Raw genomic sequence first — 26,464 nt, 5'->3', positions numbered from 1 at the left:
AGTTTCTTGAGATTTATTTTCTTAAGCCTGAGGTCAAACTTGGATCTCTGCACACAGATCTATATATCCGTAGAGATCTGGAAGGAACTTTTGACATTATGTAGACATTCACTCTTTCTTCCTTTCTTCTCTAGTTTTATGGTATGAGAGGGTTCCTTCTCCCACTGAGAAATAACTTATCTGTCTGAGCATGCTGTTTCATTCTTTTCTGCCTCCTGCCTGTCATCCCCTCATTTTTATTTATTTTTTTCATCTCCTCATTTTTAAAATCTACTTTCAACTTATCAAGCTTCTTTGCTATGACCTATGAAATGTTGCCCACAAAAAATAAACAATAATTATTACTATAAAACAAAACACACAGAACTGAAGCACTTTCCCTTGACTCTAGATTTCTCCTTTAGCAAGCTTCTAATGTCTCTTCTTCATCTCAACAGAATTCCTTCAAAGGAGTCCACAAGTATCATATCTGCTTTCTCAATTCCTAGTCGCTCCTTAGTCCATTATGATCTGACTTTCACACAACCTCTCCTCTCCCCATCCCACCATCCACAACCACTCTACTGAAACTGCTGTCAAAGACATCTGGTTATAAATAAGCAAATACAATGGATGTTTCCTAGTCATCATCCTATTGGATCTCTCTGCCACATTGAAAACAGCTGATTTTATGATTGATCACTAAGCTTTTCTAGTTCTTTTCTTCTTGCCAATCATTTCTTCTCAGCATCCTTCATTAACACCCCACCCCCGCCCCCTGCTGACAGCCTCAAGCACTTACTCCCGGCACTCCACAGGTCCTCACAGTCTACTCCCAGTCACTCAGACACTTACTTACAAGTGCAATCATTCAAATACCTGGTCATTTTATCACATGCCCATGGAAAACAGCAGGGACACAGAGATAGATAAAAAGATCTGTGTGGTTCAGGAGTTCACAGATAAATGAGCAAGACAGGTACATAAAGTAGGGAAGGGAGAGCAGGAGAGACGAGGAAGAGAGGGAGAGATATCCCAAACGATAGCATAACCAATGGAACATTCTATGCTTATAATAAGCTTCACTCTCTGGGCTATGTGTTTGTCTTACTTAATCCTTGTGATAAACTAGTAGCAACACAATATGTTGCTTCAACACAGGTATGAAGCTCCATTTTTTTCAGATGAGGGTATGAAAGCAACAAAAATATTGAGTTATTTGACTAAGATTACAGAATTAGAAATATCTTGATTCTAACACCACTCTCTCTAATAAGTACAGATTTCACAAAACAAGACACTTTTGGGGACCCAACTCAGGATATATAATGTCTCACCCTTTTCCTAAGACAAAAAGCACCTCTATAACCAAACATAAAATCCTATATTCCCTTTTCACGAAACACAGGCGTTATCTACAATTGTACTTATACCTGTACATTTGCAATGTGCAAGAAATTTTCTGACATAAAATTGAGCAAAAAAAACTAGTGCCCAGAATGAATAGAGTCTGGAAATAGAAAAAAAGCAAGAAGTACAAAAAAAGGAACAAAAAATGGGAAAAACCCTAAAACAGATTCTGTGGAGGACAGCAAGAAGAAACAGGACAGAGGATAAATAAACAATTGAGTTCTACAGGTACTGAAAGAACAGACTGGAAAATTAGGCACAGCTGAATATCTATCAAGAAGAAAAAAAGGATGTTTAAGAAAAGTAAATAAAATATGGTTGAAACTTCATGTGGCTGTCTTATAATAAAATTTTTGTCTGAACCCAGGAGTTGTAGGTAGAGATATTGGAAAAATTCCTGCTGGTTCAAAGGATTCCAGGTGAGAAAGCAGAAATAAGGTGGGACTAAAGAGAAACAGATGTTTAATAAGCTGAACAAAACTATATTTGGCAATTATTCTGTGAAAACTCTTATTATACTATTCCACTGCTCCTTAGTTCTTCAATCTACCCTAAGAACTTAGAACTAAAGATGAATACACAGGGCTTCCCTGATAGCTCAGTTGGTAAACAATCTGCCTGCAATGCAGGAGACCCTGGTTTGATTCCTGGGTCAGGAAGATCTCCTGGAGAAGGGATAGGCTACCCACTCCAGTATTCTTGGGCCTCCCTTGTGGCTCAGCTGGTAAAGAATCCTCCTGCAATGTGGGAGACCCAGGTTTGATCCCTGGGTTGGGAAGATCCCCTGGAGAAGGGAAAGGCTACCCACTCTGGTATTCTGGCCTGGAGAATTCCATGGACTATTTAGTCATGGGGTCGCAAAGAGTCGCACAAGATTGAGCGACTTTCACTTTTCACTTTCACTATGAACACAGAATATCTTTTAATTACTACAGATACTTAATACTTTCTTTTTGGCTCACATTTCTTAAGAGTTAGGACTACTCTATTGTTCTGTTTTTTGATGTTTTAAAAAAAGCCACATAGCATGATGTTACACCTTTACTTCATTTGGCAATTTGGTTCTGGCTTCAAGCGCCATGCTTTAAATACCAATAGTTAACAAAACGATATCTAAATCAAAAAAATCATCTTCACAGAAAACAGAACTGAGCATAAACATGTATCTGTCTCTTTTTAATCCATTCCAATCAGATTTCTATCTCGACCACTCAACTGAAGTCACATTTCATCAAATCCAAGATACCATAAATTGTAAGATGAACTATTATTTATGTAACGGAAAAACTGCCAATTAAATGGTGAACTGACCATCTTTTGTAAATGTTTTCCTATCTCAAAGGTGTTAAAATATGAAACATGTTTTAGAAATGAGGAAATACGGTATCCATTAATTTCACTAATGGCTTCTGTGTGTCAAATCCAAACGATCCTCTTTAATCACCTTACTTGATTTCTTTGTAGCACTCACCTGAGTTGGTCACTCCCTCTTATTGAAATGCTTTTCTCTTTGTCTTCTAAGATATCACTCTGATTTACTCCTATTGAAATGTGGCTCCTTCTCTGCCAAACCTCTTCTCACCTAGCTCTATGGTTTTAAGTGCAAAATCCTAATGTCTAAGTCAGGGTACTTTATTGTAATCATAAATTTTACTCTGGCTCTGATCTTTTCACTGAGCTCCTAGCTTAGCTTATCGAACTACCTATTTGATCTCTCCACTTCTATGGCAAACAGGCATCTATCTCCCTAGCGTAACATGAATAGAGCTGTCTTTTCCTCAGTGTTCCCTATCTCAGTAAATGGTACAACCAGTCAACTAGCCACTCAATCTGATAACTTAAGTTATCTCTGATTCTTCCCCTATCCTGATTCCATACATCTGATCCAATCCATTAGGAAGTCCTGGCCATTTAAAAAATCCATCAATATCTTTCCATTACCACAGCAGCACACTACCTACTTTCCATTCTTGACCCCTGCTAAATCAATCTCCAAGTAACATCCAAAGGAATCTTTTAAACTCATCTTAGTCTATAAGGCTGTACAATGATTTGGACCTGGTGTACTTCCCCAGTCTGGTAGCTTAATCTGTACCTCACATCATCAAAAAAGATATACAGAACATTATTGTTCACCACATCATTTAACTGTTTCAATTATCAAGATAACAAAAAAAATGTTACTAACAAGTTCTATTAATGTTGAGATCTGAAAAAAATTTACTGCTGCTCATTCTACAACTGGTGTACTCACTCAACCAGGGCCTGTGGAATGCAGTAGGGGAAAGATCAATACTTACTACAGAAATAATATTTTCCTTTATAAAACAATATTATGAGACATTTAATATTTTATTATTGACTTGCTTATAAAATGTTTTTGCAAATAACCTGCTACCCCAACAAAAATGATTCCTGCTATACTTCCTTACAGATGTGTTTGGATTTATTAGTGTCCAATCAAACCCTTGGAAATGTGCTACATGTGTGTCACAGCATAAAAAAAGGTTAAGAATCATCTTCCAAGATAAACGTATCTGTGTAATGGCTAATATAAAAATGTACTGCAGAAGGTGGATACTCTTTCCATAAGATCTTTTGACCAATCCAATACCTCCACCAAGTCTACTGCTCCTCCCAACTTCAGTTGTATTCACAGTTTAGATTTCCACTACATGAAGGAAGGAAGAGATTTAAGTTGGAGACGAGACTGGAGTTTTAAAACTAGACTGTTTATTATAAAAACCTAAGAGCAATGAGAATGGTAGGAATCTGTCCAAAAGGTTATGATGGGAATCTGGAATTCAAAGAAGTAGAGTTTAAAGTAGTGATGGGGGAGGGGGGTGCTAGTAATAGGGAGACATACCATTTTTGTTAATACCCCATTGAGCTGAGACTATTCAACTAACGTTTAGAGTCCAACTGTATCCATAATTTTATATCATGATTTTTCATTTAACACAATTTCCTCATCATAAAAAAAAAATCTTCATATAACACAATTTCCTCATCATAAAAAAAAAATCTTCATAAACGGGACTTAATTAAACTTAAAAGCTTCTGCAGAGCAAAGAAAACTGTCGACAAAATGAAAACCCCACCTACCAAATGAGAGAAAACTGATAAGGGGTTAATATCCAAAATACATAAACTGCTCATACAACTTAAGATCAAAAAAACAAACAGCTGCATTAAAAAACACCAGAAGATCTGAATAAACACTTTTTCAATGAAGACATACCGATGGCCAACAGGCACATGAAAAGAGGCTCAACATTGCTAGTCATCTGAAAAATGCAAATTAAAACCACAATGAGTTATTACCTCACATCTGTCAGAATGGCTATCATCAAAAAGATCACCAATAACAAATGCTGATGAAGACATGGAGAAAAGGGAGCCCCCATACACTGCTGGTGGAAATGTAAGTTGGTACAGTCAGTGTGGAAAACAGTATGGAGGTTTCTCACAAAAATAAAAACAGAACTACCCTATTACCTAGCAATTTCACTCCTACTCCTGGGCATATAACTGAAAAAAACAAAAACACTAATTCAAAAACATACATGCACTTCAGTGTTCACAGTAGCATTATACACAACTGCCAAGATATGGAGACAACCCAACTGTCCATCAACAGATGAATGGATAAAAAAGATGGGGGGGGGTGTGTATCCCACAAACATACATATACAATGGGATACTACTAAGCTGTAAAAAAGAATGAAAATTAGCCACTTGCAACAACATGGACTTGGAAGAGATTATATTAAATGCAATGTGAGACAGAGAAAGATAAGTGCCTGTATGTTATCATTTACATGTGGAATCTAAAAAACACAACAAAGTAGTAAATATAACAAAAATGAAACAGATTCACAGATAAAGAAAACAAACTACTGGTTACCAGTTAGGAAAGGCAAAGGAGAGAGGTGAGGTAGGGGATGAAGAGGTACAAACTATTATGTGTCAAATAAAGAAGCTGTAGGGACATACTGTACCGCACAGGGCATATAACCAATACTTATAATAACCATAAACAGAGTAAGTGTTTCCCAGATGGCAGTGGTGGTAGAGAACCCGCCTGCTAATGCAGAAGACGTAAGACAGGCGAGTAGGTTCGATCCTTAGGTCGGGAAGATCCCCTGGAGGAGGGCATGGCAACCCACTCCAGTATTCTAGCCGGAAGAATCCCATGGACAGAGGAGACTGGTGGGCTACAGTCCACAGGGTAAGAAAGAGTCAGACATGACTGAAGTGACTGAGCAAGCACACAGGCATAAACAGAGCATAACCTCTAAAAACTGTGACTCACTATGTTGTACACCTGAAACTTACATAATATTGTACATCAGCTAAGCCTCAATAAAGAAAACTTCATAAATACCATTTATAATAGTTTCATGATTTCATTTTATAGATGGTTTGTAATTTATTTAACCATTACTCTATTGTAGGATATTGGTGGTGTTTCCAAATTTTAGTATATCAATATAATACCTATTTGTTTCTTTAAATGTAATTATTATTATTATTAAATATCTGTTCATCTATGGACAGGTGCACAAAGAAAAACCTGTACTGTAAAAACAAAAACTACGTAACTTCTGTATTTCAAAAAACTTCAAACAAAATGAAAGGACAAAAAGAAACTGGAGAAAAAGATGATTGTCACAAAAAAAAAAGGAAGAAAAATCAATATCCCTATGCAGAAAGAGCTCAGACAAATTACTACAGAAAAAATTAGAGTCTGAACAATGGATGGGGAAAGTAAATGATTAAACTGATTGTATAAAATACAAATATCTAATAAAGAATGAAAGAAGTTCAACATCACTAGTAACTAGACATTAAATTATTCTCCATCTATGAAGTATGTTATTCAATTAACCATTCATTTACCTTTACTGAAATACTTAATGCTGTTGAGTATATGTCAAGATAGACACTTGTACACACTGTTGATGGAAATTTAAAAACATAAATGATAACTTCCTGGGAAAACAAAAGTGACTATCAATAGTGTTAAAAATTCTACTCATCAGTAATTTATCCTGAATGAGAGGGTAAAGAAAAATGTTTGGACTTCTTATAATTTTCAAATCTCTTGGCACTGGTATCCATTTTTTATAATGGAACCCCTCCCCCCCCAAAAAAGTATCTATTAATATATCCATTTCCGCATTTAGACTGGGTAGTCCTTTGAAAGTTAAATATGGTCTCTCTTCCCTCCAATCCTTGGTGTCTAGTGTTGTGTGTTACAAAGAAGAAAGTTTTAACAGTTACTCGCAGAATGAATTAACCTTTAACATCTGCCCTAAGGATTAACCAAGCGGCAAACCACAACCCCTCTCTCCAGAAATACCAACTTTTGCTAAAAGCTGACAGCAATTTAAAAATGAAGTGTGAGAACAAGAATCATACTTGAGTTCTTTCAGTGATGAACGGTGATGAATTTTTTAGTCTAAGTAAATCTATAAGATGGCGGCTATTTGATATCTTTCAACAGTCTTTTCTAAACAGTAAAACCAAAACAGAGAAAATATAGGTAGCAATGGTCAAGCAGCAGCACAGAGAGAAGGTTCTGTGAATTTCTTTGGTGCAAGTTCCTCAAAATCTCGCCTTGTCATTGTAGGATGAGAATTTATACATATTTTATTAAATTATGAATGCTATTATAAGTGGATGGGATGAAGTTTTCAAAGGAATTCTGCTTAAATAAAACTCACTGTCCAACAAAGAATTATTCTACCTCATGTGATTTAGAAGTCATATCAAGATGTAACTAAGGTGGGGAAAGTTTCTGAGAACAGTAAATAACAGCTTATTATTCAAACTGAGGAAAGGTTATTCTACCTCTTAGGTAGCTTAACAGCATTTGAAGCTCCAGATATATTCTACTATATACTTAATACTAGGAGAACTCATTGAGATCACAGATTTTGACTTTCTTACCTGGCACAACATGGGTGTTAAACTTTCTTAATGATTATACCCACACATTCACATTCGCTCTAATGAAGCAAAGTCCATTCACTTGTGACTGACGTCTTTCACTTGTAACTGCACCGCTGCTGCTTCACTAAGGCACTTCTCTCATTACCCTTTTTCTATTCACACAGTTATACCTCCAACCTTTAAGGTGAACCATCGCCTTTTAAAGAGCAGAGTCTTTACTGTTTTAGAAGTCTTATGGTAAATAATTTTGGACATTTTTTTAAATTTGAGATTACAGATGATCAACTCCTAGATGCACCATACTATGGGTACATAAAGTGTCTATACGAGTAAGATGTGCACAAGGGAATATTCACCACTGATTTTAGGAAAACTGGGATGTAGTGCCAAACTCACCTGAGTATAGAAGCCACTAGCTGCCTCTAGGAACAGAGAAAGGTTTGCCTGAACTTCACTCCGATTCGGGTTTGCTCGATTCTTTGCCTGGCCTTGTAGTGTTGTGATCTGATTCTTAAAGGCATGATTCCAGCTGAAAACAAAATGTAATTCTATTTGGTATAGCAGTGACTCACTGGGCAGACACTGGTCCCCCTGAGAACAAGAGAGAACTGTCTGTTATAACACACTAGGCAGCAAACCCACATTCAAGTTACTCGCTTAAATGACTTTACGCTCCCCTCTGAACAGGACTAGACAAGCAGCAGAATGCAACTGACCTTAGTAGACACTTACCAAACGTTCGAATAATCAGACTGTGGCTTCAGTTATTAACCTTTTAGGGTTACTAGAGTTAGAACCTATTTAGGAATCCCGGTACAAACTTACAACTACAGTGGTAAACCAAAGTAAAAGTAAGCTATTAACAAATTTCCATACATTGTATCACTGCACCAAAAAAATGTCTTCTATCAAGTGGAATGCTGGTGGCGGGGGGGGTGGGGGGGGGGTGGGGGGGTTTCCTTATGAATATTAAGCCATATTTCTTATTTCTCTAAAACTTATTCCCCACAACACTTGGTTCTATTTCTCCTGTTCTCCTGTTCTATTGGTTCTATAACTCCTGTTATAAAATGCCTTTCATTCATTAATCTAGCTGTACAGAGAGTCATTTTAAATTTAGATATGGTGAAGTACAGTTGCTCCCTAATTTGGAAATCACAGGGGGAAAAGAAAGAAGCAAACAATAAAAAAGAACTAGGATGGAAGATATACTGGCTTCATTAAATGATGCAAACATAGATAAAGGGTTTACAACCTACCTGGAAAGTACCTAATTCTTTATCAACGGCAGCTTTTGAGACTCTTTTGAAGCACTGGGGTTTTTAATGATTTCTGAGGGCAATCACTCCCTCAGCATTTTTGATGTCATCTTATCCATGACTCTAATATCAAAAATACGTGTTTGAGTGGTTGTGATTAAATTCTATTACTAGGTCTTCTAACAATATAAAGGTCAGGTGTGCAAAAATCAGGAAAATTAGATTAGGAAAAACTAATTTTCACCACAACTTAGGTAAACAGAATATTCTTGATTTTTAATTTTCCACCAGGCTAATGTCCTGCTTCAATTTATAAGGCAAGGTCTTCCATGAAAGGCATTTATTTACTCACTTGGGAATCTGGTCATCTGCCATTTCACAGCTCATAGATAGAATGAGTGGAATCGCCTAAATATGTAAAATTTTTCTTAGTCTTATTGGGGAGTAGGGGAAGGAAGTATCTATTTGATTAAAAGGAAGAACTTTCCTTACAATGTAAATATATTTTCCTTTGGGAGAGATTTATAGAATCGCATTTATCAAAGAAAGCCTGCTCTGAACACTTCCTTTTCTAAATCATAGCTTAAATACAGGACTGAATACAATACAGAGAATGCAAACACTGTTTTTTAGCACCTGAAATATATACAGATTTGTTTTTATGATATGCCCCAAATACCTTAAAAAAACTCAACTCGGAACATTTCTCCTCTTTACACCAAAGGTCAAACAGATTGTTCAAAACATCACAAGTATTAGAATTTCTTTCTTTATCCATTGAGATAGCTTACTCTGAAACAGGTTAAAAAGAAACAACCAAATCGTTCTCTTCTAAAGTCTTGGTGAGTTTCTTGATCTTACAGGGACATCCCAAATGGTAATACTTACAGATCCTGTTCTACTTTCTTGTCTAAAGCGTATTCCAAATCAGTAACTAGCATTTTCTGGTACAGGTCCTGCAGAGCCTGCCTGGATGTCCAGACTTCGGCTGGACCCAGCTTAGAATCTGAGTAACAAAACAAAAACAGTAGATAGATAAACAGATTGTTAAGGCCATTATGCCACACAAACAATTCCTTCACTCTCCATTCACCAAAGCAAAAACCTGCTTAAATACATATCATAGATTGCTCCAAAAGTTTTATACTACTACATTTCAGATGAAACTTTCACCTTTTGGCTAATGAGTGAATCTTTCAAAATGCTTTTGTATTTGTCTTTTAGTTTTGAAATAACACCATGAAATGAAAAAGGCTTAAAAAAGAGAGAGAGAATGGTTCACCCTTTGATTTTGGTGTGGATATCTAAGTATTCATACCATAGGAAGTCATATGCCTCATAAGAAGTCACCCCATTTGGAATGGTGTACTGCCAAGTTGATCTGTTTACTCTTAATACATTAATAACTGTATCTCTTTGTTCAAAGAAACTTTTCTTCTTTTGAATCATTCTCACAATTGCCCTTACAGAAGCCTCCTGTCAGCTCACAACCAAACAACCCAGCAGTTGTTTGGGCATTCTGCTATTACTCCTACTTTCCTGTATATGTCAAGCCAATAAAGTCTTGACAGTGAGTGTTATTTTACCAATCGGTAGGCTGCTTGTCAAGACACTTTTGTGAGCAATGCATACTTGCTGTTTAATGTAAATGAGGACCAGAATCAGACAAGTGATTAAACTGCTCAAGAGGCCAAATGAGAGACTGGGTGCAAGATGAAGTCAGAAGTCAGGCTATGACTATATGTAATACCAAACTGGGGCTGTATTGTCTGCCAGAGTCTTACAAGGCACATTAGCCTTTCCTATTACTAGGCTTATGAGTGCAATAACAGATAGTGAGCTGCCTCGATAGAAGAACTTAATAATGGACTTTTCAGTTACATATTTCTGACTGCTAGTTAGCCTGTCTGGTTGCATTTCAAGGTTTTGCAACGGCATATCTTCACTCCTCTTTAGGTTTGCTATTAGTATCTACAGGCACCATAATCCTATTCTGCACACAGACTCTTCCAGATATTAGAGTTAATCCTCATGAGAGTTTGCTAGAAACTAAAAAATAGAGTCTATTTTTTTGGTATCAGGTTCTTGGCCCCTTATTAAGCTTTTAATGATTAAATAAATAGATTTATAGATTTATTCAACTCTGCTTCAACTCATCGACAGCAGGGAAAGGATTTTAAGGTATCATTAACTCTGACCCATCAGAGAGACTATCATTTGAATGAGCAGACTTAATATCTTAGGGACAAGTCACCTTCTGGGCACAACAGATGTTCCCTACAAAAGTCAAACCCTTCTTACTGAGGGTGTTCAAGAGTTAAGAAAATGTAAAAGGTATATAGACTGCCTGAGATTGCTCCATACATAACTTTTATCACACAATGCAGATTACAATGCCAACACAAAGAGGAATAATAGAGCAGAGCTCAGAGCTGACCCTGGTAGCCACAGTATGGCGGATAATGACAGCTATGTTAATAATAGGAAGAACTGTAAAACAAGAAAAAGTGGTTTATGCTTTTTTTCCCCTTGAACAAGATAATAGTGAAATTACTCAAAATTCTTAAAATATTAGCCTGCAACTCTAGAAATTGAGAAAAACACATCCAAATAGCCCATTTCCTCTTGGCTGTAAATTTTAGCAGGTATGCAGTTTACAACAAGTTTAACTCTCTTTGTGGGTTTCACTGCAGAACTAAAACCTTCAAAAATTAGGATGAGATCCACTAGCACCTATATTTTTAAAAACATTTCAGCATAGTTACACAGAAAGCATGTTGCTGTTATGCTGTAAAGAGAACATTCTGACCAGTACATAGTAGCTGCCATGTATTTCCTAATTTTGAGTTCAAGTCATCTGCTCCTTTTAGTGGCTAAGTCCAATTATTCTTTCAAAAACACTTTGACTATTGTTGAAAACAAAAAGGTGAGAAAGAAAAGAAAGAAAAGTGGTAAGGTAGCGCATTCAATTTCAAGGACTTTCAATTTGCAAAAGTTTTCCTGAAAGCATTTTTCTCTGAAGGCTCATCTACTATTTAGGTTTGGGGAATTATAAACAGGAAGATATAAACCTAATGTCGTAAGGTACTTGTGTTTATATGGTAGAGGAATTATTTTTTCTGTATCTCTTAAATCACTAATATAGAATGTCAAAATTAAATGATTATATGCATCAACTAAGCAATATTCCAGTCAATGTAGCACAGATTATAAAAATTTTTGATGAGCCATCTAAGTAAAAATTCAAAGTATAAAAACAATAAATATTTTTAAAACCCTTTGGCAACCAGGACAGTACTACAAGTAGTATAATAAGATGACACACTTCTCTTAATTTAATGGTATAAAATAAGTTGTGAAAAACAAATGAGTCAGACAGTACCTGTCATGTCAGCCTTCAGGACTTCTGCCTGCCTGAAAAAGGGAAAAAGAACATCAGTTAGAAACAAACTAGGCCTATCCAACATAAGTAACACTAAAAGTAAAATTATATGACGATAAGACTGCAAATTAAAAAGAAAACGTATAGCAGTTCTATTTGTGGCACTGCAGTGACCCTGCTTTAACATTCAGAATAGTATTAGATTCTAGCAAACTGATGTCATTGCTTAGACATTCACAGGGTCATCATGAACTCTTCTACCAAGTAGAGTTCACTTTCTTACTGGTCACCCCCAAATCTGATACATTTAAAGATAACATTTAAGTGATATTTATTAAACTAAAATTTTACTGTCAATGAGGCCAGGAAATTCTGTGTTTCTCAATTCACTAGCCACTGTAACTATTTTAACTCTCCATCCTCCTCAAGATGATTTCTGCCCTCTTCCTCAGTCTCAACTATTTTCGGCAAAGGACAGTTCCATACCTCAGGAAAAACAAAGCCCTTACTAAAGGCTTAGTACATTCACAGAGCCCTCTTCTTCCTTACTCTTGTTAAAACACTAGAGGAAGCGTGTATCTTGTTTAAGACCAGTAATTCCACTTAGGTATGCTCTTTCTAGCCTTTGTAAAGACACCTGATCCTTTAATTACCACCTCCCCTCTTTCAATAATTTAAAAACTTCCCTCTCTATTGGATGCTTCTCACAGAGTATTTAAACATGCCCTACACTTTCACAGACTTTAAAATCTTCTATCCTATATTCTCTTCTAACCGCTGCTTCTTTTGTCTCTTCCCAAATTCTTCAAGAACTGACTGTATCCAAGAGGTCCAAAACTGAACTCATGACCCACCCCCACGCTCACCTCTGTATCATGGCTTCCCAGCTGTGAAAAGCAGAAGTCATGGAAGTTATCCATGACAACATTCTCTCAAATACCTGGTAAGCTATCAATGCCAAAAAATTTTACCTACTAAATACGTCTTTAATCTGTAAATCTCCCTTTACTTCTTTTTCAGACACTATCATTCAAGTTATAACCATCCATTGCCTGGACTGTTGCAAAGCCATCAAATTTTTTTCTCCACTTCACTCTTGTCTGCTTTCATTCTGCTTGCTCTACTGCTATCAGAGGGATCCTTAAAATATGCAAATCTGACCTCATCAACTGCCCTCTTAAAACCTTTTAATGATGTCCTTTTTAATGATGTCACTGCTTTTAGGGTGAAAACCAAGATCTTTAGTAAAGTGGTCTACAAAGCCCTCTGCACTCTGAAGAGAGTCTCTGTACTCTACTCCTACCATTATTCTGTTCTCTCCTTGATCTTTTTGCTCCAGTCCCTGGACTTCTTTCTGGATTCTCCAATGTGTTTCGCTCCCTTTACACTCAAAGCCTTTGTAAAGAAGAGTCCCTTTGCTAGAAATACTTCTTCCCCCCTTTGTCTACTTAATTACTCATCATGTGTGTGTGTGTGTGTGTGTGTGTGTGTGTGTGTGTTCCTCTGTCCAAGGAATTCTTCCCCCCTTTGTCTACTTAATTACTCATCGTGTGTGTGTGTGTGTGTGTGTGTTCCTCTGTCCAAGGAATTCTTCCCCCCTTTGTCTACTTAATTACTCATCGTGTGTGTGTGTGTGTGTGTGTGTGTGTGTGTGTGTGTGTGTGTGTGTGTGTGTGTGTGTGTGTGTGTGTGTGTGTGTGTGTGTGTGTGTGTGTGTGTGTGTGTGTGTGTGTTCCTCTGTCCAAGGAATTCTCCAGGCAAGAATATTGGAGTGGGTTGTCATTCCCCTCTCCAGGGGATCTTCCCGACCTAGGGATTGAACCTGGGTCTCCTGCACTGCAGGCAGACTCTTTACCATCTGAGCCACCAGGGAAGCCCTTGAACACTACATACATGAAGGATATTCTTGTTTCATGTTCTCAAAGCACTTGTATTTTTTTTCTTCATAGTACTTATCACACATTTTAATGCTTACCATCATAACTCCTATGCCTACACAGTGGGTATTCAACAAATATTTAAGTGAAGAAAGGAAAAAGGCTAAATAATAGTCATATACTATATAAAGGTAAGAATATAGTTAAGAGATTTCCATTTTTAAAAACAAAATCTGACATAAAAGCTAGAGAACAGAGACTCTAAAATTTTTACTGTAAATGTTTATGTAATATCAATTGTGAAATTGTTTCATCAAAATATAACATCAATCTTTTTTCTGAGCTTTCAAAAAGTTTTTAAAATATTTTTTAAAAATTAAGCTTCCAAATATAACAGAAGCACAATAGGACGCTATAAAAACCACAAGCCATATAAGAACTATCACTATAATTGAACAATATCAAATACACAGCTATACTTAATCCTAAAAGATAATATCACATCAAATTCCATTATCCATTCAGCCTAGTTTTACTGTTTGCTTTGAGTGCTAAACTTTTGCCATTAAAGAAAAAAACAAAACTTCACAAAGTAGTTGATTTATGTCCTTAAAACCTAAGATCATATTTAGAAATACCTCACCTCTTAACCTACCAGTGTCACAACCTCCTCTCCTGCCCTCACCCAAACCTAATTAGAGTACTAACTTCTGAACTTTATACTGAGACAACCAGAGGTACTTATGCATCTTCACTGGATTCAGTAACCTTTCATTCTGAGTAGCCAAGTTAGGAAGGATATATTTTACAATGTAGCCATATCTTACCTAAAAACACATACTCTGGCATATACAAGATACACTGAGAATCATGTGTCTATAGATTGTTTTCTCATTCCAAACAAGATTTGCTTGTAAAGATGAACAAATACCATTTTGGTATGCTAAGATCTGCCTAATGAGGATACCAATTTCCAGTCAAATGAAGAGTATATTGAGCATATAACAGGAACTATTTCCAAATAATCTGCTTCTCTGATAGGCCATCAGTAACAGAAAAGCTATAATTCTAACAGATTCTGGAACAGGCTTCCACTGATAAAGATCAAAATTTCACTATACATTTTTATATACCATTCTTATATAACCTGTCCAAGAAATACGTAAAATGAAAAACCTAAACACAAACAAAAGTGCAAAAATGTCATAAAAACTATGATATGAATGTTCAAGCATTTTGAAATTTCAAGAGTTTTGATACCTCAAGAATGACTAGGGAAGAGACGCTCACCTCTGAGCACAGTTCTCTCCTAGGTTCTGAAAGAGACACATGTTAATGACTAAAATAACTCTGTTAAACTGAAATGGTAAAGAGAGTTAAACAGAAAATAAAACTGTGGGAGATAGCGACTATGATTCCCATCCCATAAACAAGGAAACTGAAACTCTGAAATGTGGAAATAATTTGTCCATTATCACAAAGCAACTAAGTACAATTAAGTACAAACTTAGTTCTTTCTGACTATGACGTTCAAGTTATTTTTATTTCAAGTTGGAATTAAAAATCCTATGACATAAAAAGCTAACACAGACTGATCTAGGTTCAGTTTCGTGCTGTTGATTAAACCTTAACATTTAAGCCAACTAGTCTAAATTGAAGATCGGTTCACAAAAAATGAAAAACAAACCAAAAAAAAGATCAGTTCGTATTAGGAAATAAATACCTGAGATTTCTACCAGAGAGACCACAAGAAGTAAAATTCATATTCTCGTGCAGTGATCAGACTGGGGGTAAAGTTTCCTCCTTCACAATGGATCAATTTTTGTACATACATTTTATTGGAACAGTCTTGCCTATTCATTTACGTATCATCTATGGCTGCTTTCTGCTACAAGGGCAGAGGTGAAGAGTTAAGATAAAGACTACATGTCTCAATAAGCGTAAAACAATTACTATCGGCCCCTTTACAGAAAAGGTTTGGCTCTCCTGCTCCAGGGAGTAAGTATTTGATCAAAATCAAGAAGTCGAATATGTATAAATCCCCAAACCAAACAGTTTTCCCATATGAAGAATCATCAATAATAGTCTCCTCAGAGTAAAGATCTATTTTTAATTTGTTAACATCATAATGTCACAAAGAAGACTTTGAAAATAAATTTTTTTAAATGGTGTATAATATATAAGAAATCAACAGATACGTGATCTTATTAAACCAATTGCTTTCACAAAGATTAGCACAAAATTTGCTACTTGACTATTTTACTTTTTTTATAAAGAGAAAATACTGTACCTCAACAACCTAATGGTTTTGTTAAAGACGAATATTATTAAAGATTAATACTACAATTCTTATATAAAGAAATACTAGTTTTCAAAAGTTTCCTCCTGGCTTCTAGAAGGTGTGGCCACATGAATTCTTTTTTATTCTTGCTTTAAGCTGAAGGAATTAATAAAAAGAATGAACAAAGAATCCAAGAATTAAAATCATCATGCCTTCAATAATAAAACAGCACTATTTTAAAAAAAAAGCTTTCAAAATACTAAATATATTGTCTGTTTGTAAATAATAAAAATCAAGCACTTATATCAAACAAGAAAAAAGAAAAAGCCATTTAAAGGCTGAACAAAATCTGAAACATTCAGTGATAACCAAATATGTTTAAAGCCAACCATCTGAAGCAATACTCTTGGAGACCATGGGTGAGCATCAAGATCTATAAATACATTTAACACATTCTAATGCACTAGGTATACTAAAATAGCTAACACTATATTTAGCACTTATTATTGTTACAGTGTTCTAAAGTAAGGGTTGCCATAAAGTAATCATTCAACCCTCACTATGTACTATTATGGCTCCCACTTTATAGCTAAAGAAGCCTAAGGAGATAGAAGTTAAGTAACATGTCCAAAGTCATCAAGTTAGCACGTAGTAGAGGTAGCATTTTAACACACTGATTCCAGAGGCTAACTCCTAACCATTGCATCACAGGTCCTCTCCTATACAAGATTGTAAGGGGGGGTCAGGGCAGACAGGAATGTTTGATAATAGAAGCTCAAGGAACTGGGGCTTTCAAAAATTAAACATTTTACAGTAATTTATAATGTCACTAGAGGAAAAAACTAGTTAATGGTAATCTTCTTTAACAAATAGTTTGATTATACATACCACTGATACAACAATGCAAGGTAACAAATACAGAATAATCTCTCAAGATCACACATTTATATTCATGGCTTCAAAATATACAAGATATTTCCAAGTAAGGGGCAAATACAGTGGAGGATTCCTTTCACCTGGACCAACCCCTTCCACCTATGAGAAGAACATAGGAATATAAGCCAATGTCCTCTAAACTCACAATTGAGGAGAGGTGAATTAGTCTCTTTTGTTTTGGGAGGCAACACAATTTTTTTTTTAATTTAAATAAAAGCCATAGCACATCTTATTTCAAGATAATTTACTTATTTCCATAAAGTACTAAGGAGTATTCAGGATACGAGCAGCCATCAGTTATGACCATAAACATAATAACCTGATGATAATTATTTGTGTTAAATAACAGGTCAGAGAATAGACACTAGAAGGTGAGTATGTGCTTACAAATGCAGATGCACACGCACACACACATTCCTGAGACCTTTAAGGTAATATCAAATCTCATGGACATTCCTGAGATCTTTAAGGTAACACCAAGTCTCAGGTATTAATCAGAAAAAAATAAATCGTGCTGCTCTACTGTTGAATTTCACATAGAAAAATAACATCTAGGGAAATGCTGCTCCTTAAAGGAGCTTCTCAGTAAGATAATAAAATTACTAACTTGCTTTCTCTCTCTATGGCACTTCACAGTCTGGCACAAATTTTCAAATCTCCCAACACTCCACTGCTCTGTATTACAACATTCATTCAATAATCTATACTATTTGAACATGTGTACCTAGTTTTATAAAGGGTCAATTCTGGTCTAGGAATCTCAAAGTATGAGAAGGAATTTCTCTTCCAGGCAGAGAAAATATCACAAAAGAAAAACAAAGCTAAGCCAGTGAAGGAGGTAGACTGACATATCAAATGCAGGGTAGGAAGCTACAGATGAGCTGGAGAATCACAGCAGACTGCGGACTGTGAGGCCGTGGGTGACATGTTAAGGAGCTCAGGTTCTGTCTTTTAACTACTAGGAAATCAATGCTGGGTTTTAAGCAGGGGTACAGCATTGTCACAACTGCCTTTTTAAATGATTACAGCAACAAGATGCACGGAAGATGGGGTTTAAAGGGGCAAGACTGGAGGTAAGGAAGTGAAGGAAATGAATGGATGGAAATGGAAGTGGAGGCAAGAATGGATGGAAATGCCTAGATTCAAGAAATATTTGGAAGCAAAATCAGCAGAAGATAAAGCAGAGGAAACCATCTAAAATCATTCCCAAATTCTTGCCTTACACATCTGGGTATCTGACTAAGTGGGGGTGAGCAAGCAGACACTTAAGAGATGAGTGTCAAGCACAGGGGAGACATCAAGACTATGGACACAATGCTGGAGTGATCAGCACACAGATGGCCGTTAAAACCACGGGAGTAACTGTAATTGCCCAGAAAGGCAGAAGGGTGGTGCGAGCTCCCTAAAGGCAGATAAAAGAATAAAAAACACCAAGAAGAAACTCACAAGCACATGAGGGCAAAAGAAGAGGATAAACAGGAAGGGTAGTCAACAGTATCACAGGCAGTAGATAAGGACTCTAAAGACTGGAGGGCGTGTTGGATTTAGTGCAATAAGGGTTAATGACTGCCTCGTCGGAGAAAGAAAAAAAGGTCAAACTGTAGGGAGAATGAGGAACATATAAGAGGGAGGATTTTCAGTCAACTCTTAAGACACTGGGCTGTGAAGAGAAATAAAAGGGGGCCATGAGTAAGTTTCTTTTTTTCCAATGGGACAGACTTCAGCATGTTTAGAATGAAGAAAAGAAGCTAGCAGAAATGAATAGGTTGAAGATACAGGAAAGAACAAGAGTGATACAGCATGGCTCTGGAAAAGATGGAAAGACATGAGAGTATGAAAAAGACAGGAGGCAAGACTGGCTTTGAAAAGAGACAGGATGAAATTGAAGGAAAGTAATATTACAAAGAATTGTGCCAGGAAAATTTGCGAGTAGGGCACGGTGGAGAGATGTCCAGAGAATTCACCACTACACTGCCTCAAATTCAGAGATAAAGCAGGAGATCAGATCAGTGTCTAAAAGTAAGAGGGAGATTAACTGAGGAGACTGGTGAACCTATGGGATAATAACAAAATGAACAGGCAAAAGAACTGAGAAAAAGTGATGAGTACAGTACGGATCACACACAACGAAAAAACCTGAGAAGACGGTGTTCAGGACTATGCCCCCCGCACACAGAACAATGCCTGGTAAGTCACAGCCGTTCAAAACTGTGCTGAATTAACGAATGGTAAAATGTGTATCATACTAAGGCAATTGTATGTAACACAAAATGATACAGAAGAAAAAGACTTAGGTCTGAATCTGGGTTCATATTAATAGTGCTACCTTGGAGTTTCTTTTTAAGAAATCTCATCTCCCTCATCTACAAAACAGGGATACAAGCTCCCTTTCAGAGTTGCTATCAGTAATAAACAAAACAGGTAAGTTTCAGAAAAGAACACAGGTGATAACTCCAAGTTGTTGTTGCTGAGTCACTAAGTTATGTCTGACTCTTTGCGACCCCACGGACTGCAGCATGCCAGGCTTCCATGTCCTTCACTATCGCCTGGAGTTTGCTCAAATTCATGTCCATTGAGATAACTCCAAGAGAGAAGGTTAACCTGTGATATGAATACTTCAGTGACCACCAAATTACTTTTGTTAACTGGGTCACTGATATAGGATCCTTTCTGAAGCAACAAACTAGGTTGAAGACGGCAACATTCCAAGGTGGAGGTCAAAAATCCTGGGTCATCTATCACCACATAATGTTAAATAACAAAAGAGAACCTGAATGTCGTAATGACCACATTGTAATATGCACAGAAAATAAAAACAAGAGATTAATATGTAAAAATTGCAAAGGACTTACATTATTGTATTTTATGTTTCTCCTCAAACATTAGTTTTGATTATATAGGACTTAAAAAAATACAGTTTAAAGTTGGATCCACAAACACATTTTTCTCCTCTCCAAACATTAGTTTTGATCACACAGCTTAGGCAAATACAGTTAAAAATTGGACCTGACAGCACATCAAGCAAACTGTGAATTACAGGATGCCATCTAAGCTCATCTCCTAAGAATTAATCAATGGCTTAAATAATACTACAGTTGATCATTTACTATTTGCCAGGTGCTGTTTATGTGCTACTACATATTATTAAACCTTTAATTCTCACAAGAAATCTATCAGGAAAGTAACAATACTATTCCCATTTTTCTGACTAAGAAAAAGTTAAACAACCTGCCCCAAATCACACAACTGGGAAGTGGCAGAGTTTGGGTTCCACCCTGCAGTCTGGTTCCAGAGCTCATAAGCTTTATACAATAAAGCAAGGCTTCTGGAATGGCCTGGCTCTAGGTGTCACAGTCATGGTATCAACTTGTAAGGACAACCAGCACTTCACATTTAAAAGTCTCATCTCTGACACCAAGCACCTTCACACTATCATTTAAACTGATACAAGCTACTGTGAGAAGAGTTACCGCTCACTGTGTGGCTGGAGAGGGCTTCTCTTGCACACCATCATACACCTATTTCTATAGGCATCTAGAAGGCCTGACTGTATGCAGACCAACATACAGAAGCAAGAACGGAGGCTCCCTGTATTCCAAATGGACTGCTATATATGTAATCCAAAACAGGAATTTTTATTCTAAAGGATAGTCCACCACAAGATAAATCGCATGCCCCTATGCTTGCCATAAATATTCAGAGACCACATATGCAAACATAAAATTTACATTTACGCTACTAAATGTTTAAAAATTTTCTTTGGACTGTAAGATATAAATGTTCATCACAAAGTAAACATACAAGGTTCTTATGAGGCTGCATAAGTTAAAACAAAAAAACCCTTAGCACTCCCTCCCCCATCCCGGCCATTATCAAATGCTTCAGAAAGCTTCTAATTCTTCTACTAGTGTTCATAGTATGTGAATACTTTAACATATCTCTAAAAGGAATACAAGCATGTAGAAATCCCTTTTAATTTTTATCCTACCTAATATTACTTGATTTCAGATGCTCCTCTGATTTCAAGTCTCCGGTCCTCATCTGGGACTTAAAGGAAACGTTTTCTCCCACAATGACTATCTGCAAGAACATCCAATTTCTCATAAGGTAGAATGGTTTAAGACATTCTAGATAGAGGAGAGGAGGAAAATATGAGTTAACCCACAATAACAGAGAACTCCCTTGAAGAAAGTTAAATTATTTTCTCTTTAAAATGATCAATGTCAAAGGCAAAAGGAAAAATATCATGGCTTTTTTCCTTGTTATATTTAGTTTCTGAGAGTACACATTTTAAAATTCTGTTTTGTATATATCTAAAATTCTAGTTTGGGATCCAACGTTATTCTAATCTCCCTGCCTGAAACCTGAGTGATCTCTACATCAGTTACCCAGAAGGGTTCTTGCGGTACACCGAGGTTCAGGAGCAGATGGCTGGTCCAAACAGGACTACGTATGGAAGGAAAACCGTGTAAAGCAATTAAGCCACAATCACAGAAGGTACCGAAAAAGCTTACATTCTGAGGCCAGCTAAAAGGCGGGTATTTAGACTTTCAGTCACTCAATGAACAACGTATGCATGCTAAGTTGCTTTAGTCATGTCTGACTCTTTGCGACCCTATGGACTTGTAGCCCACCAGGCTCCTCTATCCATGGGATTCTCCAGGCAAGAATATTGGTTGCCATGCCCTTCTCCAAGGGATTCTTCCGACCCAGGGATTGAACCTGCGTCTCATGTCTCCTGGATTGGCAGATGGGTTCTTTACCACTAGCGCCACCTATGAAGCCCTACTGAATAATAATTTGGTTATTTCTCTGCTCTAAACAGAGTGTTAAGGACTAGGTATGCAATGGTAAACAAAACATTACAGCTCCTACCAGATTTAAATTCTAACGTGGAGACAGACCAACAGTAAAGAGGAGGCAGCAGAAGGTAGTGGTTAAAGGCATGGGCTTGGATATCACACAGTACTCAAGGGCATGCTGGGAATAACTCAAGCCACTTGCACAGTTTCTTTCAGGCACCAATTTAACTTAAAGATTTGGGCAAAATAAATTGAGTAATTATTATTAAATACTGAAAACCACTTACACTCAAAATTATTATGTGGCAGATTCTATACTAAATGCTTTACACATTGATCTCACAGAATGGGAAAATAAAATGTCGCAGTTAAGTATTATATTCAGATTGCCTGGGTTCAAACCTAGCTCTGCTATTTACTAGCTGTGTAACTTTAGGAAAATTACTTCTCTATGCCCTAATTTTATCAGCAGTAAGAAGGAGACAACAAAAGTACCCACTTTACTGACATGTTTTGAGGATTAAATGAGGTAACAGAAATAAAATATCTAGGATTGTTCCTTGTTATATTAGCCCTCAAAAACTGCTATTATTGTCATTATTATCATTATAGGTATTGTTACTCTGCCCAACAATCCTAAGACATAAATGCTATTATTGTCCTCATTTTAAAATTAGGAAATTGAAGCCAAGAATGCACATTAACTGATTCTAGAATATAAGACAAAGTTATTCATAATTTTAAATAATAAAACATCAATATTAAGAGAAATTTCAAACATGCAGGAGGTCTATGTGGACTCTGGCTCCATACTTCCAACACATATTTAATCACCTGTGATTTTAGTTGCACTTTAGTGGAGAAGACTAGGAGAAAATACCTCACGACAAAACCCAAGTTCACTGGTATAGCATGTTAAGTCCCACAGCTTCCAACTATATATATTAGGACCCAATAAACCAAATTACTTTTAGTTCTCTGCTCTTTTGCCCCACTGCATCTTGATTCATGCTTTCACTCAACCTGAAAAGGTTTCCCCTTCCTTCTTTGTCTGGTTAACCCCTTTTTGTATTTTAACAGCAACTCCTCTAAGAGGGACTCGGCTTGGCCAAGCACTCGCAGTGAATCTTAAAGCCCACTTCTTTAGCAGCACTGACAGCACTAAGGTGAGGTTATTCACTTACACGTTTCCTGCACTAGAGACTATTTATTCTATTAGATGATGTAGGCTAGGAGGGCGGTTCTCAACACTATTGGACTCAATGCTTAAAAAAAAAGATATTCTTTGCAACAATGCTTTTATCTTCGTGAAATAAAATACAAGATGATATATTTAACACATTAAAATGAATAAATGCCTTCTACAAGGAAAAATAAAAAGAAAGAAATTTTTAATAAAACTAGTATCACAATATACAAATGGTCGGGTAAGACTATTCTTTAAGAAATAATGAAGTTATCAGTGCTTGTGCATAACATGTGGCTTGCGGTACCTCAGTCTCCCAGACCAGAGACTGAACCCAGGTTGGTGGCAGTGAAAGTGCCAAGTCTTAATCACTGGACCACTAGGGAGTTCGTAGACACTTTTAAGGAAAGGTTAACAGAATTCCAAAGTCAGGAAAATGAAAGTAAAAATCTGAGTAGATATTAGAATTAAAATGAGTTTCAATGTAAGTAACGGCAAATCAAATTTACTGGAAATGCTAAGAGAAAAATAACCTGACATGGGGACAGCATGATAAGACAAAGGATAAAGAGCTGACCTGAAGAAAATAAGGGTGTGACTATATCCCTTGATAGGTAAGTAGGAAACTAAGATTAGGTTGGAAAAAGAAACAGTAAACAGTCCTTTATATGATGTAAAACACCATATAAATTTAGGTTAGGGAAAAGTAAAGTACAACTTTCCAATTTGGAGTATAACATGGGATATGGACAAGTTAATTAACCCAGCCAGCAACCATATTAAGATACTGTCTGATTTAACTGAATAAAACAATCTGTACATTATTATGGTATATACAGAAATTTCTACTTCTGTGGTCTCCAAAATTTAAGACAGATAAAAAAAGTCAAATCTGACTTTTCCACCCAGGAACCATTATTTAACCTATACTTCCACACATCAGTTTATTTAGTCAGGTTCCTTTTTTCTTTATTATTTACCTATTTGTCTAAAGAAAGGGGTGATGCATTATAATAAAATAATCTAACACACCTCATACCAATCATAGAGGGCCTACAGCAGACTGTTACATTAATGGCCCCCAGTGAATCACACACCTCCTGGCATCTGTACCATTGTGAACTCTCTTCACACAGTGACCTTGGGGTTGGCCGTGTGACTTACTTTGGCCAATACTTCAGGAAGTGTGACACAAATGGAGGCTAGACAAGCACTTGTGCATTTAGGCTTGCCCTGCTGTTACACCTTCACAATGTTATAAAGCAGAGGAGACAGACGACTTGGAAAGAGGAGACCCCATTTTCCCACCTATCACAGTCATCCCAGTTGACAGTTCAGACATTTAAGTGAGGCCATCTTGGACCCTTCAGGACACTGAGTCACTGGATAACCAATTAGCCAACTTGACCTAGATAGTCTGAGAGAGGGGACACCTTTGGATATGTTGAGCAAAGAAGCTCCACGACCTTACCTAGATTTTAACATGTTCCATTGAGCCACTATGTCAAGAATGTACTGGCTTGAACCAGTAGGCAGCAATGGAGAGAATAAAATGTGATCAGATTTTGATCAACAGGGTTTGCGGAGTGAAATTTTAAACACACAGAGAGAGACAGGAATCAAAAGCGATTCATGAGGATGTGTCATTTACTAGCTAAAGATAAAAGTAGACGCAGGGTAAAGAGTTCATTCTGGACAACAATGCTTGGCACACGGTGTTATATAAACCACTTGCTATTGTTTTTTACGATGATGGTAACTTTACGATATTATACATCCATGTGAATGTATACTAGCAGTTATTAAAGAATCTGAAGGATATAAAGGATCCTTTATCATTTAAATGATTCTGAATCATTTAAAGGAAAGATATGTAAACACAGAAATCCATCTTGCGAGTCATCAGCACAAGGCAAGAAACGACAAGGGAATAGTAAAAAGACAATTAATGACAATAGAGAAAGGAGGGAAACTTGAAGTTTTGTGGTGTAGTGGAAGCCAAATGAAGAAGGAACTTCAAGAAAAGAAGGTAGAATCAGTAAGTGCTGCTCATGCAGCAAGTAAAATGAGGCCTCAGAACTGACTACTGGATTCAGTACGTGGAAGTCACTGAGGATCTCGTTAGGAACAATGTGGGCAGTGAAGTGGGAGCATCAGCCCATGGACTGACTTTAAAAGAAAACAGGAGGAAAGGGAGACTAAAACTGAGTTTAGATACCTTTTTCTGGGAAGGAGAGGCAATAGAGTGAGGGTCAAAAGTTTTTAAGATGGAATATATGTCTTTTTAATGAAATGGAATAGGATAAATAACAAGAGAAGAATTCAGTGGAGAGGGGAAAAAAAGGCTGAAAACAAAGTCTCATGAATGCCAGAGGGGGGTTATACAAGTTTCTTTAAATATAATACAGTTTAAAAGGCAAAAACACTCCTGAATGAAAGAATAAAACTTGAAGCGAATAATATAAAGAAAGACAAGTAATAATCAGTGGAGACCAGGGTGAATGGCAAGTGGATTACAGAAACCATTCTCAACTTAACTTTCATAGCAACCTGAGGTAACTACTATTTTTTTGGTTTTAAAAACAAAGAAACAAAGACTCAGAGATTTTAGGAAACTTGCCCAAGATCACAAAGGCAGTAAATGCTAGGACTGAGGTTCAAATCCAAGTGTATCAGAATTCCAGAACCTTGCTGTTGCTATTCAGTCGCTAACTCGTGTCCAAATTCTTTGTAACCCCATGAACATGCCAGTCTCTGTCCTCCAAGGAGTTTGCTCAAATTCATATCCATTTGAGTTGGTGATGCTATCTAACCACCTCATCTTTTGCTTTCAGTATTTCCAAGTATCAGGGTCTTTTCCAAAGGTCAGCTCTTTGCATCAGGTGGCCAAAGTATTGGAGCTTCAGCTTGAGTCCTTCCAACGAATATCCAAGGTTGAAATACTTTAGGATTCAGTTCAGTTCAGATGCTCAGTCATGTCCAACTCTTTGAGACTCATGGCCTGCAGCATGCCAGGCTTCCCTGTCCATCAACAACTCCCAGAGCTTGCTCAAACTCATGTCCATCAAGTTAGCAATGCCATCCAACCATCTCATCCTCGGTCGTCCCCTTCTCCTTCTGCCTTCAATCTTTCCCGGCATTGGGGTCTTTTCAAATGAGCCTGTTCTTCATATCAGGTGGCCAAAGTATTAGCGTTTCACTTTCAACATCAGTCCTTCCAATGAATATTCAGGACTCATCTCCTTTAGGATTGACTGACTGGATCTCCTTGTAGTCCAAGGGGCTCTCAAGAAGTCTTCTCCAACACCACAGTTCAAAAGCATCAATTCTTCGGCATTCAGCTTTTATTACAGTACAACTCTCACATCCATACACGACTACTGAAAATAGCTTT

At 36.8% G+C, this 26,464-nt stretch overlaps 1 protein-coding gene across 9 annotated transcripts in view; it reads right to left on the bottom strand.

Annotated features, from left to right (window-relative positions):
* Positions 1-26,464, bottom strand: part of SMG7 (SMG7 nonsense mediated mRNA decay factor) — a 78,289-nt gene that overhangs the window by 26,619 nt on the left and 25,206 nt on the right. For 4 of the 9 annotated variants that reach the window (XM_065936178.1, XM_065936177.1, XM_065936180.1 and 1 more), the window contains exons 1-4: positions 21,071-21,201; positions 11,989-12,020; positions 9,495-9,612; positions 7,744-7,876 (exon numbers count right to left, since the gene is read on the bottom strand). In XM_065936178.1, the coding sequence (XP_065792250.1) occupies positions 7,744-7,876; positions 9,495-9,612; positions 11,989-12,020; positions 21,071-21,186 (399 nt within the window). In that variant the 5' untranslated portion in view covers positions 21,187-21,201. Of the gene's footprint in view, positions 1-7,743; positions 7,877-9,494; positions 9,613-11,988; positions 12,021-21,070; positions 21,210-26,464 lie in introns of those variants that run through there. The other 5 variants (XM_065936176.1, XM_065936175.1, XM_065936181.1 and 2 more) reach the window with 4 other exon arrangements.

Source organism: Muntiacus reevesi, chromosome 5 (assembly GCF_963930625.1).
Source record: "Muntiacus reevesi chromosome 5, mMunRee1.1, whole genome shotgun sequence".
Taxonomy (NCBI): Eukaryota; Metazoa; Chordata; class Mammalia; order Artiodactyla; family Cervidae; genus Muntiacus; species Muntiacus reevesi.
Note: the sequence above shows the minus strand (reverse complement) of the source record. Positions and strands in the feature narration are given on the sequence as shown.